The sequence below is a fragment of the Melozone crissalis genome, unplaced genomic scaffold (genome assembly GCF_028551555.1).
Source record: "Melozone crissalis strain CALT ecotype California unplaced genomic scaffold, PUWL_Pcris_2 ptg000034l_1, whole genome shotgun sequence".
NCBI lineage: Eukaryota > Metazoa > Chordata > Aves > Passeriformes > Passerellidae > Melozone > Melozone crissalis.
The window spans coordinates 2129716-2150800 of record NW_026535812.1 but is presented as its reverse complement, the minus strand read 5'-3'; the positions used below and the strand labels follow the sequence as shown (position 1 = coordinate 2150800).

The 21085-nt window shown below is 48.9% G+C and overlaps 1 protein-coding gene across 1 annotated transcript in view; it reads left to right on the top strand.

Annotated features, from left to right (window-relative positions):
* Positions 1 to 3223: 3223 nt before the first annotated feature.
* The window catches only part of GPC1 (glypican 1), a 207412-nt gene continuing 189550 nt past the window's right edge, over positions 3224 to 21085 (top strand). The window contains exon 1 of the mRNA XM_054282771.1: positions 3224 to 3480. Within this exon, the coding sequence (XP_054138746.1) occupies positions 3324 to 3480 (157 nt within the window). The 5' untranslated portion in view covers positions 3224 to 3323. The remainder of the gene's footprint in view (positions 3481 to 21085) is intronic.

Sequence of the window (21085 nt, the reverse complement as noted above, 5' to 3'; positions counted from 1 at the left end):
TCTGTATTCTTTAGTATAGTTTTAGTATAGCATTCTATAATATAATATAATGGAATGTAATATAATGGAATGTAATATAATGTAATGTAATGTAAGGTAATGTAATGTAATATAATATAATATAATATAATATAATATAATATAATAATAAATTAGCCTTCTAAGAACATGGAGTCAGATTCTCAATTCCTCCTCTGACTGAGGGACCCCGAAAATAGCACACCTCACCATTTAAGATTTGTTTGCTCAGGACTGGATCCTGCACAGACTTGCAGCTATCTTTTCTCTTGAAGAACTTGTATCAGCTTGGGTTCATTTTAAATTTGTCTACTTATTAAGCTCCTCATTGTGATAGTATGTGAGCATCCCAAAGGCAGGTGGCTAGGTAAGAAACACTCTTTCTGTTTAGAGTTAAACGACCTGCTGGTGGTGTCTTGATGGCTGAGGTTTGCAGCAGAGCTTGTAGCTCAGCTGTAGCTGTGAGAAGAGCCTGGGAGCTGGCAGTGTGTCTGTGCTGGGCTGGAGCCTGGTGTCTCAGCAGGGAACAGCAGCCAGCGTGGAATTATGTGCTCTCCCAGGATTCCAGCACCGTGACCTGAGCCCTGCCGCAGGCACCGTCACCCAGCAGGGGAACTGAGGTGTATGGGAAGAAGGGAAATACTCTGGGGGAAGTGAGATGTATGGGAAAAAGGGAAGTAGTCTGGCCTGTGAAATGATCTATAGCTCAGGTGATGGCTCCAAGGGCAGAACCCATGGTTTGCAGTCCCCTGCCAGCAGCTGTGTGAGCGCTCAGAGCTTTGTGCTGCAACCTTGGGGTGCAGCCACAGCTCACAGGGAGCTTCCCCAAAGTCACTACAGGCAGAGCTGAAAACAAGCACTCCGTAGACAATGGCAATAAGTATCCAATCCCTGGCTTTGAGAAGGAAAAGAGGAAATTGGGAACTATTTTGGTCTCCTGTGTCACCCACCCCAAGTCATTCTGTGCAGCCAGAGCAGATAAAAGGTTTATGACTCTGCCTTTCTTCTCTATCAAGTACTTTTGTCTCTTTGGAGTTTGCATTCCTGGAGTTCATTCCCCTCAACAGACTCAAGTGAGACTGTTGTTACCCGTGTGTCTGCAAGTGTTTGGTTTTCACTCTGGTTTTCCAAGAGGAGGAACAATGTAGGTACAGATTCCTCTGCTGCTTGTTTTCTGCCCTTGTTGTACTCAGATTAGTTAGATGAGACCTCTGACATGGGTCTTCAAGTGAGATGTTCAAAGCCTGGGGAGAGGAAAGAGCTACGGCTATAAAATTAAAATAAATCCCCAGGAGTACAGGCTGAAATAACCTCGTGCCACATAACCTACTTGGAATCTCTGATGTGCGCAGTACTTTTGCATTTACAAAAGCGTTTTCATTTAAAAACAGGGTAAATCAGGCTTCATCCAGGACAGATTTTTCCTCACAAATCTCCAGGAACAACAGTATTTCCACATTCCAGAGGGCTCCCAAAGCAAGCTCCAAGCTGAGGTGTATTTTGGGACTCTGTGAGCCTCGGGTTTCTGAACTGTGCATCACTGAGAGATGATGCCAGAGGCCAAAAGGCACAGTGTCATCTGTGAGAGAATTCAGATTTGGACTGTATGGGTGTATCTGACTCAAAGCTGTTAACTTTTGGTGGTAATGATGTGTCACCTCAGTCATGATCTTCATTACAAAATTCTCCCTGTCTTTGCAGGAATTCTCCCTGTCCTCTCCATCTGCTTTGTCGTATCTCATAGATAAATCTAATTAGAAAGATTTAAGAGGAAATAATAGGGTGATTTCATAGAGAAGCAACTTTTCCCTACTGCCCCCCTTCCACTCCCCGTGGCTCCTACTTTGCAGTCACTTCTCCCATCCCTCAGAACAAGCAGTTCTGAAGCAATGGGATAAACAACATCAGTTTCCCGTGTAGTTTTGCACATCTGGGTGACTGAGTAGTCCAAAAGCTACAATCTCTGATAAAATTTGCTGCGTTTTGGGCGGGGGGGGGGGGGCACAGTGATGGTGTTTATGTGCGGGGTTCCTGCTATCTCGTACGGTTTAAGCCCGCACAAGTGCTCCAGCCGAGGCATGGGCAGATTCCCTCCCCTTTTTTCAGAGAACAACTGTTCTCCAAAGGCTCGGGAGCGACCGCTGGGTCTTCTGTCGGTCGGGAAACAAGTCAGACGGTGGCCAAAACCCTGCGGGCTCATTTGAGGAAGCACACGGGCATTGCCTGACACACAGGTGATCACACACGCCTCAGTTCCGTGGGAAGCAGCTCAAAACGCGGCTGGCAGAGCTGCAGAGCACCAGGTTCAGGAGCTGGCAGGCTGCTGTACGAAGTAAACTCCAAAGCTGAGAATCTGCCGTAGAGAATTGCCTCTCTTCCCACATGTGCTCTTAAAGGGGCACTTTCAGTCTGCCCAGGACCTTCCTTGCTGGGACTCTCCGGCTCTCAGCTGAGCCGCTTTCTCCTCGCCGGTCCAAGTGTGCAATGGTTTCAGTCTCCTGCGCGGCCGTTTCCCAGCCGCCGGGGAAACTCCGGCTCCTCAGGCTCAGCCCCGGGGCCCCGCCGCAGACAAAGAACGAACGGAGGGTTCCGTGCGCGCTGTCCTTGCCGAAGGACGGGGAGCGGCCCCGCGGCTGAGCGCGCCCCGCTGGCCGGGGATGTTCGGTGATGCTCGGGGCTGCTCGGGGCTGCTCGGGGCCGCTCCGGCCGCGCTCCGGCGGCTCCGGGCGCTGCGCAGCGCCCGCGGCGGGGGCGCGGGGCGGGGCGGGGGCTGCCGCGGGATTGGCGCGGGCCGCGTGATGCCACGTCCGGCGGGGGAAGCCCTGCCCGCCCGGAGCCGCCCCGCCGCCGCTCGGCGCGCAGGTGGAGCGGTGCCGGCACAGCCCAGCCCAGCCCAGCCCAGCCCGGCCCGGCCCCACCGCCGGAGCAGCCCCGCAGCCCGCCCCGCGCCCCGCCCCGCCGCGCTCCGCCCGGCCCGGCGGCGCCGCAGCCGGCAGCATCGCGGCGGGACTGCCCGGGGATGCAGCCGCGCTAAGAACAAAAGCCCTCAGCGCGCTCTCGCTCCGGGGCTTTGAAGCGGCGCGGCCGAACTTGGATCTCTGCTCCCCCCTCGGCCGAGCCGCGGCGGCGTCCGGGGCTGAACTCGGCGGCGCCTTCTCCCCTCACGCCGCGGGCAGCCGGGGCTCGCCCGCCCGCCGCCCTCGCCCGCCCGTCCCGCCGGGGCTGCCCGCGGAGGGGCCGCACCCCGCGCCGCGGGACCTTGGCTTTGCCCTTCGCTCGGCAGGTGGCGGGGCCAGCGGAGAAGGATGCGTGTCTTCCCGTGGGGATTTTGGCTGCTGTGTGTCGCCTCCGCCCCGGCTCGCGGTGACAGCGGCAGCAAGGCGAGGAGCTGCGCCGAGGTCCGGCAGCTGTATGGAGCCAAGGGCTTCAGCCTCAGCGGCGTGCCCCAGGCCGAGATCTCCGGTGAGTGCCGCGGCGCCGCTGCCAGCCGGGGGATGCCGGGCACGGCTCGGGAGCCGCGGGCGGGAGCGCTCCGCTCGCCGCCCCACGCTGGAGTTTGGCTCGGGCCGTGGGCGGCAGAACTCGGAGCGGAGCGGAGAGGGTTCCCCAGAGCCGGGCGGGCTCCCCTGGCCCCTCTCGCACCGCCGGGAGCCTGCCCGAGCTCTAAGGGTCTCTGCCGGCGGTGGGGATGCGAACGGAACTGTGAGAGCGGGGGGTGGTCGCACCAAGTGTTCGGCGGTGGCTCTTTCTTTTTTCTCATTGTCTCGTTGCTTCTGTTCTGAGTAGAACTGAAACGGGTTTCAGGGTTTTGATTGGGAAATCAGGATAATCGGAGTGTAATGGGTTTTGGTGTCGGAGCTGGAAAACGCCACGAGGTTGTGAGAGAGGAATTGATTTATTTAAATCTTCTTCTGGGTGGAAAGCAAACGCGTAAATGGTATTTGCCGCTTACTAAAAATGAAGCAGGAGTAAAATGACTGTGTCAAACGTGGAGTGCAGAGGAAACCCGTGCAACCTACATTAGAGCGTGTCCTCTTGCCTTCATTCCGGCTTTGGATGAATCTTGGTTGATTTCCTCCTCTTTGTAGAAACAACTGAAATAGCAAAGAATATTCAAGGTCTGGTTTGTGTTGGGTTTGGATTTGATTTTTTTTTTCTCTGAAGGCTTGGGGAACATATGCTGATGCATTGTAGGGTTTTTTTTAAATTCTCATCAAAGTTTTGATACACCAGCTTGTGACCCATATCCAAGAGCCTTCTCCTCACTTGTGGGGAGCTTCCTCCTTCAGACAAAGCATAAAACATGCAGGCGTACGTGCCAGAGCCAACCCACAGGGACACCCCAGTAAAACTGCAGTTTGTACTGCACATCTAAGCTACACAATGCCTTATGTTGAATATTTCATCAGGTAATTTTTCAGATGAACCAAATTTGTTGTCTGACCAATGAATGGAGAAGGCTGAACTATATATACGCCTCATAAATGTGAATAAATTAATACCTTCTTTGTCAGCTTACAACTGAGAGTAAATTTCCAAAGTAAAACGAGCAGCCCTCAAAGTTAAACAGTGGGGAGTTTCAGAATCGTTTGAACATCACTATTAATGGAATAGCACTTGAGCTGAGCAAGAAAGCGGCTTTTTATGAGTTTGCATCTAATTATTGCAGATGTGAATACATTAGCTGTCGTGTTTCAAGTGGGAAGTTCTTGGAAGGCTGAGTGTTTACAAACAGTGCTGGAGGTGGCTGCAGCCTGCACACGGGATAGCACTATGGGCAGGCAGCGAGCTCACGGCAGCAGCTGCGCTACCAGGAGCGTGATTGCAGGTCAGCAGCCAGCTAAACACCTTGTACCTGCGAATTGTGCAGGTTCCAGGAGTGTCATGACAGGGATTTCCAGCATCCAGGAGCTCTGGTTCCTGCTGTGTGTTGGTACAAGCATGCACACTGGTGGGCTCAAGGCACAGTGGTTTTAACTTCTATCAAACCCGGCGCCTCTGGCTGTTTCTATAGACAGGGAAACTCTGTAGATAAATGCCATGAAAACTTGAGGAGTACTGCATGGAAAGTAATTCGAAGAAGGTCCCACACGTAACCCTGCTGCTGCTGCCATTAGCCTGGTGTATAAAACAGCTGCCAGACTTGATGATTTTCATTGGTAATTACCTCCTGACCCATGCACGTTCAGCAACGCGCTTCTGTGTCGCTGCATTACTTGCCCAGTGCAGTTAAAGCATCAGTGAGCGTAGATATAACTTTAGAAACCCTGACAAAGCACAGTGTTGTGTATCCTCTGTGCTTCTTAGCAGCTGTGCAGGTTAGTGCAAAGGCTGGTGCCAGTTTTGCTGTCTCCAAGAAGAGGAGTCTCAGGAGCCCCCTTGCAGTATCCCCACACGTACCAAGTACAGGATCGTGCAGTTGATAATTCCACATGTGCTCGTTGCTTCAGGCTGGTTTCAGTGGCAGCAGTTCAGCTTGCTGATCGTGGGATTGTCACCTGCATGGAGCCTTGCCAGGTGACACCACTGACACCTGTGAATGCATCCCTGGGCACACTGCTGAGGAGGGGCAGGGGTCTTGTGGGCAAGTGAAAGGAGAGGGAAGGGTCTTAGGCAAGTGAAAGGAGAGGGAAGGGTCTTAGGTTGTGCCAGGGCAAGTTCAGATCAGATATTGAAATGAAATGTTCACAGAAAGAGTAGCCATGCGTTAGGATGAGCTGGTGGAGTCACTCGGTGTGGATAAGGGGTTGTTATGGGGGATAAGGGGTTGTTTTGGTGGTGACTGGATGAAATTATATTGAAAGGTTCTTCCAACTTTGGCGATTCTGTGATTGGGGAACTTTTGGCAAAGTTAAGAGATGTTGATGAAGTGAGTTCAATGTTGTCTCCAGTTGGATGTGTGCTGAACTTTCCTGATAGTGGCCTTCTCCATGTTTTAAGAGCTACCCCATGAACCATGTTTTTATTTTATTTCTGAGCTGTCTGGAGAAAAAAGCCCTTTCCTTTGTCCCTCTCCTCACTGTTCCTCCCCTCCATTGCTTGCCCTGAAGCAAAGGGGACCATTAATTTCTTAGCCCTGTGTCCTTGTCCCCAAAGTGGTGCTGACCTTGCTCCTGTCTGCCTGTCCCTGGCTCCAGGCACTGCTTGGTGTGTGTTGGTGTCACAGCAGCCCAGCCCAGGAGCCAAAGCCCACAGTGCACCCAGAGCTGCCCTGCAGAAGGAGTTCAGCGAGCTCCCACAGGCAGGCTCTGACTCACACTGACATTGGCTGTGTTTGTGTTGGGTTTAGAACACTTACTGCACGCTTTACACCTTCTAATCTGTATTCTTAGTTATGATTTAAGGGGATTATGAATAACCTAGTATCTCCACAGCTCACCAGAGGGTAGTCCCTGCTTGTGGCTGCACGGATCAGTTGAAGAAGAGTCACACAGTTATTAGCTGGCTAATAGATAAGCATCTGATGCAGGGATAGACTCTTGGCTTACCAGATTTCTCATGAACCACCTAGACGGGGTTTCCTGGTTTTTTGCTAATGTTGTACAATGCCTTTAACATGTCTAAGCACTTTAAATGTGTCAGGTGCTGTTATTAAGTGTGTTTAGGGAATACACAAGGTGTTATATCTCAGTACTTTGAAGTCAATGGCAAAATTCCCAAACATGAAAGCAGTGTCTGCTCGTGTTAGCAATCCTGACAGACAGCATGCACCCAGAGTCTTGGGTGAAGATCTGCCGACCAGAAAGTTTCTAATGCTGAGGGAAAAGCCCCCAAACTTGAGTTTGGGAAAGTTACACCACTTGCTCCCATGAGATGTACTACTAACTGATCAGAGCTTTCCTGCGTGCTGGGGAGCGTTCCCACTCTCCTTTTTGATGACCCACACACCCTTTCTCTGATTGCTACAAAATAAGGGAAACCAGTTTGAGAACTTCCAGTTTTTCTATTTCCTCTTCAGTTTTCTGGAGGCAGCAGCTGTTCCTACTGTCACTGTGTTCCTGCTGAACTGTCGCACGTTCCACCATCACCCCACTGTGGGTCCCTGCTCCAGGGGTGCTTCTCAGTGCCTGTGTCAGGGACTGGTTACCTCAGGCTCACAGTGTGCCTTCTGATGGAAGAGAGTGAGCCTACACCACCACAAAATATTGCCCTGTGGGGGGATATCCAGCTTTCTCTGACTGATGGGAGGTCTTGGGGTTACTGATGTTGGATGGGTGACTGCTCCCCAGTGTCTCGAGCAGAGGTAGTTCCCTCATGGACTGGAGAAGAGCTGAGAGTTCTGATTTCATGTGAATGTGCTTGGCCCTTTTTCTCTGTTTGGTTTGTACTTCTGCTTTGGTTTGTTTATTCCTGAGACTAATTGTCTAACCACTAGACATGGCCTGCTGTTAGGTTGGTCTTGTTGACATGGGCACTGGGTGCAGGGCAGCCAAAGAAGAGGAGGGTACAGAAAACAGCCAGCTGGACTTTGCCAGGCTGCCCATCCAGTCACACATCCCACGCAGATCCTTCCCTGGCTCCCCAGCTGAAAAGAGTCAGAACAATTGTTTTAACCTTTTAGTCCTTTTAGGCTGTGTAATTAGGTTTTCTGATGAAAACGTTGTCAAGTGTATGTGTTTGAGCCCTTTAGAGAAGTGTTATCTAAGTAGAGAACAGGTCTGGCAACCAGCTGGGACTTGATCAGGCTCTTGGAAGGGGGTAATGGAACCTCATCTCTTGGAGGATATTTCAGCTGCTGGCTCTTCCAAAGTGGGACGAGCCTACATCCATGGTTTGGAACATAAAATCTGGGGCTCCTCTTCCCAAGAAAAGACTGTACCCATGACTAAAAGGGGCACTCCAATGCTTTTTTGAGGTGATCATTCCACTTGGGTTGTATTTCCTCAGGGCAGAGGGATTTCTCAGGATCAGCTCCACGGAGGACTCCCAGATACAATGGCATCTTGTGAATGAGCTGAATTCCTTTGGGTCAGATCAGAATGGCCTTTGTAGCCTGCTGGCTTTAGAGTGCTATTTCTGATGAGGCAAAAGACAGGGAATTGTGCCTACTCCTCCATGTGGGAGGTGTTTTGGTGGGACTGTCAGGGGAGGCAGTGAGCGGTGCCCAGAGCAAGTGGGGCGATGTGTGCTGGTGCTGCTCGGGCCGGATATCCATGCATTGGGATCCCTGCACAGAGCCTGTACATTGGGATTGCTGTACAGTGGGATCCATCCCTGCACAGAGCCTGTACATTGGGATTGCTGTACAGTGGGATCCATCCCTGCACAGAGCCTGTACATTGGGATCCCTGTGCTGTACAGTGGGATCCATCCCTGCACAGAGCGCTGCACATTGGGATCCCTGCACAGAGCCTGTACATGGGGATTGCTGTGCATTGGGATCCATCCCTGCACAGAGCTCTCCGTACATTGGGGTCCATCCCTGCACAGAGCCTGTATGTTGGGATCGCTGTACATTGGGATCCCTGCACAGAGCCTGTACTTTGGGGTTCTATTCCTGCACAGAGCGCTGTACATTGGGATGGATCCCTGCACTGTACACTGGGATCCCCGCACAGAGTGCTGTACACTGGGATTGCTGGACACTGGAATCCCTGCACAGAGCCTGTGCACTGGGATCCCTGTACATTGGGATCGCCATACATTGGGATCCCCGCACAGAGCGCTGTACATTGGGATTGCTGTGCTGTACACTGGGCTCCCTGCACAAAGCCTGCACATTGGGATCACTGTGCCTTGGGATCGCTCTGCCTTGGGATCGCTGTACACTGGGATCCTGGCACAGAGCCTGCACATTGGGATCGCTGTGCAGTGGGATCCCTGCGCTGTGCAGTGGGATCGCTGTACACTGGGATCCCCGCACGGAGCCTGTACATTGGGATCGCTGTACGTTGGGATGGATCCCTGTGCTGTACATTGGGATCGCTGTGCATTGGGATCCCCGCACGGAGCGCTGTGCATTGGGATCGCTGTACGTTGGGATGGATCCCTGTGCTGTACATTGGGATCGCTGTACACTGGGATCCCCGCACGGAGCGCTGTGCATTGGGATCGCTGTACGTTGGGATGGATCCCTGTGCTGTACATTGGGATCGCTGTGCATTGGGATCCCCGCACGGAGCGCTGCCCTCTAGCGGCATTCCCGGCCCGGGATGCTCCTGCCGGCACCCGCACACTGCTGAGCACTGCTGGCATTATTTTTAAGAGAATCTGCTCTTCTGTCGCTGTGAGATGGATGACTAAGCTCTCCACCACGTAATTATCCTTATCAGCTGTGTCTGAAAAAAAAACCCCTCTATTTCAACAGCTTCTTTTGTTGGTGAAGCAAAAGCCTGCTATTTCTTTTTCCAGAAAATTTGCATGGATGTATCGCTGGAGACACCCACCAGCACCACTGTGTGAAGCTCAGAGCTCACCTCATGTCTTCTTTTCCTGTTCCTGCCCTAAAAGTGCCCTGTTTTATTTAAGAACACGTGTCAGTCAGTGTCTGGGTTCTCTGCATGGGCCTGATAGGAGTTGTGTGGCTTTTGGCAGAGATTATAAAACAGTTGGTTTGATGTTCTATTGCTTTCAGTAGCATTGTCTCACATGGAGGGGACCAGATAGATGTGTTCCTCTGGGTGATTTCAATGATTAAGTGTGCTTTGACTTAGCCAAAGGCAGGGTGGGAGCTGGCAACTTCCTTGTCAAAAATGTGTATTGAAAGCCAGGGGTTTTCCCTTGTAGGTCACAACAACGATAAGTGGAAACAGAGTCCCTGGAGCACCTGCCCATGAGCAGCAGCTGAGCACAGGCTCTGTGCCCAACCCACCAGTGCCCCCTGGGCTGGAGAGTGGGGTTGAGGATCATCTATTTTTATTGTAGCATCAGATTGCATTAGGCACAGTGCGGCAGGGGAAGGCAGGATGAAAGCATGGCTCCAGCCTCAGAGGTCTGTTGGTGTGAGCAGTGTCCTGGCCCTGCTGACTGCAGTGGTCTCAGCACAGTGCTGCAGTTCTGCTCTCTGGCAGCAGCTCCTGTGTTCCTCCCTTGTCCTGGGGGCTGGGGATGTGAGCAGCAGGGTGGCTGGGACAGTGACTGACAGCTGTCACTGGCACAAGGAGAAATTTCGTGTTTGCTTCCAGCATTCAACTGAGAATTTCAGGGGAAGACCAGGGAAACAGACATCTCAATTCTGTGGAAATCCACAGGCTTCCTTGGGGAGAACAGCTTTAATTTCTGTTTGCTGCCCAGGTCCCTGCTGAACGCTGCATGTTTCTGTATATTGGGTTTCTCTCTTCGCCCCATGGGATGCTGCTGTGTACATGCAGCAGGCAGGTGGCCCCAGGGAGGGGATACTGTCAAAACAGCAGGCTGCTCTGGCTCACAGCTGGCTCTGCCCAGCTCCTGTGGCAGGGCAGGTGCTGCCTCCACACTGTGCTGCTTCCCCCAAGGTGCTGAGTGCTCCTGGTGCTCCTGCTCAGGGGAGCCCTAGCAAAAGCCCTGCACAGAGCTGCCTTCAGCGAGCTGTCCTGTCCTGTCCTGTCCTGTCCTGATGGAAGCACATCCAGCCCCACAGCAGCAGGGCTGGGCTCTGCCTGCCCTGGGCACAGCACAGGGGCCTCTCCTGTCCCTGCAATGCCCTGCCCTGCAGAGGGCACAGAGCAAACCCAGAGTCACCTCCTTGGCTTTTCCTCTGCAGGTGTGATGGTGTTCACAGGGGTTCTTGGATGAGGGAAGAGATGAGGATCTGACTCCATGTTTCAGAAGGCTTGATTTATTATTTTATTATATATATTATATTAAAACTATACTAAAAGAATAGAAGAAAAGGTTTCATCAGAAAGCTAACTAAGCTAAGAATAGAAAGAATGATAACAAAGTTTGTGTCTCAGAGAGTCTGAGCCAGCTGACTGTGATTGGCCATTAATTAGAAACAAACCAACATGAGACCAATCCCAGATGCACCTGTTGCATTCCACAGCAGCAGATAATAATTGTTTACATTTTGTTCCTGAGGCCTGCCAGCTTCTCAGGAGGAAAAATCCTAAGGAAAGGATTTTCCCTAAAAGATGTCTGTGACACTGCAGGAGCTGCTGCTCAGTGTGAATTTAGAAAGGGGCTGGATGTGCTAATTCTGGTTGGGTGGCAGGAAAGTCACCAACAAGTGTTCTCCTCAGCTTTCACCTGCCCCTTCTGAACTGCTGCATGGATTGAGTCTTTCTGAAAATCCTAAACCACTCCTTTCTACCTCTGTAAGTTAAGCAAGAGTTGGGCCTTCTTTTTCAGTTTTCCTCCAATATTGACTCCCAGGCACAGCTGTGAGAAGGAAGGAGAGGCTAGGTGGGCAGCTGGTGGGACAGACACCACCTGCATGAATGGTGGCTTGGAGCAATCCATAGCAATCCCTTCATCTTTAAATCTACCTGGGAAAAGTGACACTTTTTGGTTTGCTGTCTGTGTGTTACCGATGGCTGTGGAGATAACTCTGCCCCAAGGGGAGAGACACCGGGGAGGGCAGATCCTAAAACTTGCAGTAACCATCATAGCAGTTGCCTGAAGTGTTCTGTAGTTTGTTTGTTTGTTATTCCACCGTGTTTTGTAGTTTGTTTGCACAACACTGGTGGAGCTGCCATTGTGTTAGAAAATTTCCCCTCAAAGTTACAAAAAATAGATAAAATTCAAAACTCAGTGAAAGCAGAAAATTCCTTCCATTCTGTTAGCTGTGAAGGACAGACCCCCTCTCCTCTGATGTCTGTATACCCTGACACTCTGTGGCTCAGAATATGTTTTATCCCTGACAGGTGAAACCTGTCTTTAAGTAACATTTGATTCCCAGGGAATCAGGTTACCTCCGTTGCCAGATTGTTCTGCAAAAAATAATGAAGCTTTAGACTGCAGGCACTTAAAATTCTTGTCTGAACGTGACAGGGCTGTGAGCTTGGTCAGTCCCTTCTGCCTGGTAATGTGTTCCTGTTTTACTTGGAATTCTTCAGATATTATGGAAAACTTTTCTTTCTTAAAGTTCAAATAAGCAGAGTGCTGTGACAGTTTTTCCCAATGCTCTTGCTTCTGAGTTTAAAAAAATACACTCATCACAACTGTGTTGCCTGTACAGAAATTATAAAACTAATTTGATTTTATATGCCTTTCTGTATAGTGCAGCGTGAATCAGAAATACAGAATTACCCAGCTGTTACAGGCTCCTGTGCTAGCAACATGAGTAAAACCAGTTTTTCAATTGCCATGCATTCTTCTGAAGTATAAAAAAAGAGAAGAAAACAACAACAGAAGTTTTGCTGTGGTTTTGGGGAGCAGCATGGTAGTACTTACGTAGACAGTCAATCTTTTATATTACTAAAATGCAAATATTCTATGACAAATAGTTTTGGCTTGCAAAAAATTAGTATTTTATAGGATTGTAAAACTATCCTGTATAATTCAGTTGGACAGGCATATTTCTAAAATGCGAGTGTTTTAGAAATCCATAGCTGTAGTTTGTCACTATAGGAGACGAAATAGCACAACATGGAAATGGAGCTCTCTCGAGGTAATAAAGGCATTTTTCATTTCTGACTCCAACATTTACAGATTTCCCAAAGTGACAGTGGATTGGAGGGTGACAGTGCCACCTCTCCAATGACACTGGACAAACCAACAGTCCATCAAATTTCTTCTCTTCCATAAAAGAATGCAAAACAATGAGTTGTTTACACAAAGTGTGTGAGAAAGTTTGTTACAAGAATGTAAACATCAGAAGGCTTAGCAAATGTTAAAAAATCAGGACGACATTAACTTTCATTCATAAATAAATTAAAAGTGCTGTCAGAAATTAGCATTAATTTTACATTTTTAGAAATACTGCTACAAAGAGGCTGCTCCAGTCTCTTCTGCTCTGGATTCTTGTTGCTGCATTGACGTTTGCAGTGATTCCACGGTGTCATTGATGCTGAGGTGAGTGCCCAGCACAGCAGGCTCCTGGGTGAGGTCTGGCTGTTCCTCCCCATATAAGCTGTGGGTGCAATTGAGTGCTGCACTCACTCCTAGTCCCCGTCTGGAGGCAGATTTTCACCATGGAGCTGGAAAAGCCACTTCACTTTTCTTGTTCCAGCAGTTTCCCCTGCCATAAACGCTAAATTGGAATGGGGCAGCTTGAGTAAGGCACGGGAAGTTTGGTTTATTAAACCCCAGTCCCTCGGTGTGAGAGCAGTGGTCTTCTCCCCTGATGGAGCTGCTCACTGTGCACAGCTGTGTGAGTTTAAAACAGTTGTAGAACCAGTTTAGATTTTTACAAACATCTGTTTGGCTTTGTGACAGAATGCCAAACAGCCCCTGCTAAAAGCCCCTCTCTGTCTCCCCTTGCATTTGCGGGAGGTCTCACAGAGGCTTCCATGATGAGGGAGGAGGTTGGTATTTTTATTAGAGAGGCTCTCAAGGCCAGAGCACAGCTAAGGGACTCATCTGCTGTGCATTTGAGGAAGGGCTGCACAATGGTGGGAACCACAAATCCCTTGGGCTCAGCTGCAGGCTCCCCCAGCCTGTGCCCCATCCTGGCTGATGGCAGTGCCCCAGCTGCTTCTGGCTTGGGGACTGGTGTGCAGGAGAGCTTGGGAAGAGCCTGGGGAGGTCAGAGGAGTGCTCCAGTTTGCCTTTTGCAAGTGCTGGGCTTGGCAGTGATTGTTTAAAGGCTTAGAGGTCCTTTCCAGCCTAAGCAATCCTGTCACTGGTGGCAGGTCTGTTCTGTGCCCCAAACACAAACATTTACAGGTGTGTGTGGCTGCATGCTGAGCTTGTGAGGGGTGATGTTACCTGGAGTGTGCCCAGTGCCCACAGACACACCTCTCAAGCAGGCAAAGCCCTCTTTGGGGCACAGTGTGATCCCTGGGTTTGATGTAGCTGGTACCTTTGCCTGGTGTGGCTTTAAATGTGTCCATAAATGGAGTAATCCCAAAGCTGGGATCCACTGCTCTGCTTTCACAGTTGGTATCAAAGTGCCATTGGCATCCAGAGCTTGCCTCTGCCACCCAGCTGCTTTGTCCCACCTGGACAGCAGTACAGGGCACAACTTGCTTTGCCATATCCACAGCTCAGTGTGTGTCCTGCAGTGCTCAGCTGTGGGGTCACTGGAGCCCCAAATGTCTCTGTGCCTTTAGTGTCAGGATGGCCCAGTGTGCTGACTGTGCTGCTCCTGGGAGCATTCAGGGAAAACCTCATGCAAACATTGATAGCACTTCTGCAGAACTAATTAAAATGAAATTTTAATGGTGAATGGTGAAATTTTAACCTGGTGAATCTTCATAGGTGTCAGGAAGTATAAATAAGCAAAGCTTAAGCTATGACTTTATTCTTAAAATAAACAGAGAGCAAACACCTTTTGAGAGGGGGCACATTTATACTTGTAAACCAGGGGAGAAAGGCACTGTGTTGAAATGCAGTATCACTTCTCCCACTATCCTGGATCAGCTGTCTGGGAGCTTGAGTTCTGGTTTAATTAGTAACACTGCTGCTACTGTTTGTGTTGCACTGAAGACATCTCCTGTCACAGTCGTAAATTAAATATTTCTCACTGTTAGCAAAACACTGTGTGCCAGGTTTTAGGACTGAAACTCCTAAATGTGTCTGCTGATGTATGTGTGTCCAGCAGCATGTGTTATCCTGCTGTCACTGATATATTTTGAGCACTTTACATCACTCTGGCTGACCTGGCTATCCTTTTTGCCAGCTGCAGAAAAAGACTTGTGCAATGTCCCTTTGCAGGACTCTTTAGGGGAGCAGTGGTTGTGGGAGCCTGGTGTGCCTGCACATGCTGAGACCCCTGGAACAGCAAACATCCACAAGTCCTGTGCAAAAAAAATGTTGTTCTGTAAACTGGAGGCTGCAGGGTTTGTGTAGTGTGGAGTGCATAAAAATACAATAACTAATAAAAGAAAATTAGGTATTTGCATCCTTTATTTAAAAATGGTGTGAAGTGCTGTGACGGTGTTCACAGGGGTCCCAGGATGAGAGAAGAGATGAGGATCTGACTCCATGTTTCAGAAAGCTTGATTTATTATTTTATTATATATATTACATTAAAACTATACAAAAAGAATAGAAGAAAAGGTTTCATCAGAAGGCTAGCTAAGCTAAGAATAGAAAAGAATGATAACAAAGGCAGCTGTCTCAGATTCTCTGTCCAAGCCAGCTGACTGTGATTGGCCATTAATTAGAAACAACCACATGAGACCAATCCCAGATGCACCTGTTGCATTCCACAGCAGCAGATAACCATTGTTTACATTTTGTTCCTGAGGCCTGCCAGCTTCTCAGGAGGAAAAATCCTAAGGAAGGATTTTTTGTAAAAAGATGTCTGTGACAAAGGGCCTTGCAGCCTGTATTTGGTGGCTTTGGGGCTGCATCTGGAGCACAATGCCCATTTCAGGGTATGTGTCCAGGAGAGGCATGGCAACAGAGCAGACAGAGCTGGACTGGGTGCCTGGCAGCAGGATAGGAGTGGTGGACACAGCTGGAACTGGGGAAATTCTCCTTTTGTACGTGGAAGGACTTTTTCACCCTGAGTGATTGAACACGGGCACAGAGAAGTGTTGGGATTTCCATCCCCATCCTTGAGGATACTCAGAGTTCATGGGGACCGGGCCCTGGAGCATCTGCTCTAGTTTGTCCTGCTTTGAAGGATGGGTTGGACTAAAGGGCTGCACAAGACCTGTAGGCTTCAATGATTCTGTGATTCTGTGCAAATGCTGTAATTGTGCCAGATCAGGTGTAGGCACAGGCCTTTTGTTAATGATGGTCTTCTGAGGAGGGAGGGATGAAAGAAAATCCTGCCAGTACTGCCATGTAGCATTAGCAAATTTTCAACTTATTTATTAGCTTATGGAATATGACATCTAGTGAAATCAAAGAGGAGCAACAGCATTCTCCTACATGAGTAAAATCCTGTGCTGGTACACCAGAGATCAGTTAAATTTCTGCTCTGGCACATGTGTCTGGCATGACCTTGGGCAAGTTACTTAATCTGTCTGTATCTCCAATCCCCATCTGTTCATTAGTGTCTTTAAATTACAATACCTTGTTTTTGTAATTTATCTTTGAATTATCAAGTTTGGAGTACAGATTCTCACTATTTCTCTGAATTTCGCTATACAGTACTGAGCACAATGGGACCATAAATCTTCATCAGTCCTGTGATACATGAATAATAAACAGTAACAGCATCATTTTGGGCCACATTCTGCCCCTGATCTTGTGATGCATAGAGACAGGAGGGTTTTGTTGATTAAAATGCTGTGCTGTTCAGCCTAACGAAGATACATGGGCCTTGCTGAACAGATTTTTACGAGCCTGTTGTTGGCCCTTTGGTTTGTTGGGGTTTTATTCTGTTTCATCATTACTCATTGATTGCAGGTATCTAAACAATTTGCTCGGCAGATCAGGGAATAATAAATTCCTTTAATCTGTGTTTCTTTCAGTTTAATTATTGTTAACTCATTACTTAGTGTTTAGTTCAATGGATAATGAACTTTGTTCACTGTGTGGTGGAACAGAGTTGGGCTGCAGAGACAGAACTGGCTTCTCTGGTTCTTTTGAAGGCACAAACCAAAATTGCAGAGTCACTGAGTATTTAACTCCAGGCTGCATTGAAGGTTACCAGCAGGCACACTGTGGTTGCATTTGCAGGCTCCATGTAGGTTAACATTATTTCTCTGGGTTCCCTGTCTGGCACTGCATTACATTTGTCACTTTATTTTTAGACAGTTAAGAAACTGGTAACTCCAATGTAGGCAGCTATTTTAGTCTTGATTATAAGACAGTGTCTAATAAATCATATGTAGTACAATCCTAATTGCTGCAGACAGGCTTTACATTTGTGACTGTGGTAATGCTGTGTTGGACTGCTTCCTGCAGAGTTCAGCACTGTGCTCAGGCCTTCCCACTTTGGCTGCAGCTCGGGGAACAAATCAAATCAATCCTTCATTCACTCGGGGTGCTGTGATCTCTAGTGCCATGCCACTGGGTTCTTTTAGGGCATTGCCCTTTCTCTTGTTCCTTTATCCTGGAGTTTTGATGTTCTGTGAGCCCACAGAGCAGGGTGGGTGCAGCACTGAGGAGGGCCCTGCTGCTGCTGAGGCCTCTGTCCCACCCCAGGGAGCACACAGGGCTCAGGGTCACACCTGTGGCTTTGCTGCCACATCAGCAGCTCAGCTCGGCCCCAAAACCAGCACACATTAGCACAAACCTGTGTGGGTTTAACCCAGCAGGGTTTGGGGGAGAGTGATGCACCAGGGTGTTTGGATCCCTTCATGCATCCCCTCTGCTCACACAGCAATCAGAGTAAAAACACCACCAAAGCTTTCCCCTCATCACCAGGCTGCCTCTCTGGAGCAGAGCATGCAGCCTGCAAACACAGCTGCCCTGGTAGAAATGTAACTTTCCTACCATCAGCTAAAATGAAGTAAAGAAAATAGGGGTTTTGGTGAGATCCATGCTGAATGGCTTCTGAGGGTTTGGCAGCCTGTCATGGAAAGGTTGAGTATGGCTATATGTCAGAGATCACTGTTGAAATGTTTATTTTGGGCTTGCTGCTGTATTCTGCTCAGCCATCAGGAGAAGACAGTTTGTAGCACTCACACTGTCTGACCATTTCCTGCGCACATCTAATGCAATGAACTTTCTTGCACAGTTAACAAGGAGACAAAACTTGAGAGCCCCAGATGACTGAATTACTGCTCTGGAGATATTTTTCCTCTCCTGGGGAAGGAGTTCTTTTTTCCAGTGTCCCCCACAAAAGCCCTTTAATACAAATGACATTACCCACATTTGCAGAGAGAGAAAATGGCACTTGCCAAATCTGCAAATCACAGTTGTGTTTCTGTCAGCTTTGGCAGCTACATGGCTTCTGGTAACACTAATGAAGGCAATCTGCTTTTAATTTAAAATCCTCCCTGCAGAAAAAAAAAAAAGTAGCTGGCAGTTGAGGGATTCAGCAGTATCTTTGTGTGAAACTTCTCTTTCTTTATTTTCTATGGCTTGCTTTAGCCAAGGAGAAACTGTTAATTAAAAAAATATTCCTAATGTAGCCAAATATGCAGGAATGTACTTATGCAACAACTACCTGTACCAGTTCTGCAGTAAATCACTCCTTTGTTTTCATTTGATGAGCAATTCTAATTAACCAAATAAAAATACTGCTTACCTTGCACTTAACTCAGCATGTTTGCTGCCTCTCAGTGATTGAGGGGCCAGGGATGGCAGGTTTTGTTTGGATGACTTTAGGGTTCAGCAGGGCCAAGGTGGTCAGAAGGCACAAGGAGAGGAGCAGCTCCTGCAGGGTGGGAGCACCCAGAAGCCATGCCCTGGCTCTGTGCTTCCTGCAGGAGACAGCATTGCTCAGACCACCTTTAAATGCAGTTTCTTTGAAGGCATTTTTCCTTAGTTCAGAAGGCACTGGACCAAATCATGGATCCAGCCACGTAATTTAGTGCTTTGCAGAGCAGTAAAAGTCTGTGCTTGGAGAAGAGTGTGAGGAAGGTGCCTATGTGTTGAACATGTACAGAGTGGTGGTGATGTAGGCCTGCAGCAGAATCATCTGGAAATGATCCAGGTGTGTTGTGATCCCTTGGTCCTGCCCTGGATCCTTTGTTGCTCAGTCCAGAGAAGCTGCAGGCAGGAGCTGCACTCTGGTGTTTTGCTGGTTTTGTAGAGTTAGGACATCTCTGGAGCTGTAGGTTCTACAGAGAGGGCTGGGCAGGAGATACCAGAAGGCTTCCTGACAATGTAAAAGTGATCAGACACAACTGGGGTGCTCCAAGTGCAATATTTGCACAGGTCCCACTTGGCAGAGCACCATCATCTGCAACCAGGCTCCCACATCTGGGAGCAATGGAATTTATTTTTTTTTTTAATTTATAAAGATACAAAATTTTCTCTAGCTTTAGGAAAATCAAAGTTAAATCTACAGTGGAGTTGTCTTGAACTTGTCTATAACTAGGGTAAGCATTTATATTGTACAATGATGAAAGCATTTTACGCTTTATTGGATTGCAGTAACTTCTTCAGCACTGCATTTCATGTGTGCAGGAAGGAGGGGTTTGGCTTGTTTCACAAATATTTCACAATGATTTGAAACTGACTTGTTCCTTTTTTCATCACAAATGAAAAATGGCCAGAGCTGTTGGGCCTGTAACTTATTACCCCTGCACACAAAGATTTGTTTTGGAAGGGATGGGGAGCTGATGGAGGCACTGAGACACCCTGAAGCAGATACTGCTGCCCTTTAATAGGAGTTATTCTATAGAAGGAGTTAATCTAAGGTAATAGAAGGAGTTATTCTGTAGAAGGAGTTAATCTGAGGTAATAGAAGGGGTTATTCTATAGAAGGAGTTAATCTAAGGTAATAGATGGAGTTATTCTAAAGCAATAGCTGGAGCTGATGCCTTGTGAAGGCAGACCTAGAACAGAGGCTGGACAGAGTTAAAAAATAAAGTAGGGATTTATTAAAAGCCCTCAATGGATCCACCTTGGGTAGTGCAACCCAGAATGGTCCCAAAATGCACAACTGGTCACAGGGTCTGTCACTGTGACCAGTTCTGCTCCATTTGCACCTTGCAGTTCATTGTCCCATTCCAGCTTTAGCCCATGCAGTCCCACCCTGCTTGTTTTTCTCTCTCCAGCCCACGGTGTTTGTGCTCTTGGCCTGAGATTGGGATCATTTGTCCTTGGTGCCCAGCTGGAGCAGGAATTGTTTTGTCTCCCTGCTCTGTGCACAGAGCTCACCATCCCCTGATATGAACCCAGACCCACACACTAAAGCAGCACAGAATGTGAAACATATAAAAGCTAAACCTGAGGCATCAGAGCCATATTTTCCTTCCCAAAGTCTGGGTGTTCAGCAGGAGCTGTGACTGCCCTGTCAGGGCTGGTGCAGCAGCAGCTGCTGCAGGGGGCTGGAGCTCCAGCAGTCTTCAAAGACCTGAGAAGTTGGGCACAGCCTCTCAGGGCTCCACAAAAAGTGGTTGGCTCGACAGAACTGACTCCCTGCTCCCATCTGCTTTAAGGCTGTACACCAGGGACAAAAATCTGGCCTCAGTGCTTCCTCCCAGGGGATTTATCTTGGAACTTTGAAACCTAACCTCCTGCTCCATCCCTAAATTTAAATCCAGGGTTTCTGACTGAAGACAGAACCATATGTCAGGGAAGCTCTGGGGCACAGCCATCCCCGGTGTATTTATAATCTGCTGTTGCTCTGGGAGTTTGCTGTAGAAACAGGAGCCAGAAGAGGGCCCAGCTTGGCAGGAGGGGATTTTGGGATGTGCACTGGGGCTGCTAGAGCACTGCCCTGGTAGGGGCAGGTGAGGAGCCCCCTGTGCTAGGCAAATGAGCACTGGGAGGGGAGCAGGGATGCTTGGTGTCTGATCCAGAGGTCACCTGAGGTGATCCAGAAGCACTGTGGGAGTGCCATGGTGATGCTTCCAGAAGCAGCCATGCTCCTGGAGCCTGGCTGCACAAAGGAAGTCACTTGAAGAGAATGCTCACACCCCAGCACAGCCTGCTGGACCCTGCAGGCCAGCTGCATCTGCCCTGGCGACCCTGGGGAGGCAGCAAGTGATCCAACAGATGGAGAAGATCTATCCTTGTGATTAGTGGGTGATGGGCTCCTCCTAAGCAGAGAAGGTCTGTTCTCTTAATTAATTAGCTGGTTAATAAGTTTGTGCAATGGTATGCCTAGCTAATGTGCAGTTTCTATGAATACACACACAAATGGCACTAATGGGTGCAGATGGCTCCAATTACCCAGGTTGGTTTCTGCAGTAATCACACATGCAACACATCAAGTTGGCATAAAAATTGACGTGGATTGGGTGATTTGTTTCCCTCCCCCATTGCATGTGGAGGTGCTCCTGTAGCTGTTGTCCGCACACCCAGATTCCCTGGGCTGACCCCCCAGCTGAGGCAAGGCTTTGGAGTTTGGGCAGAAGAAACTTGGGCAGGGTGATGACAACTCTAAGTGAGGTTTCCTCTGCAGTGTCCTCCACCCTGTGCTTTGCACTGTGTATTCTGCCTGATGAAGGTGCAGAAGCTTCTGAGCAGG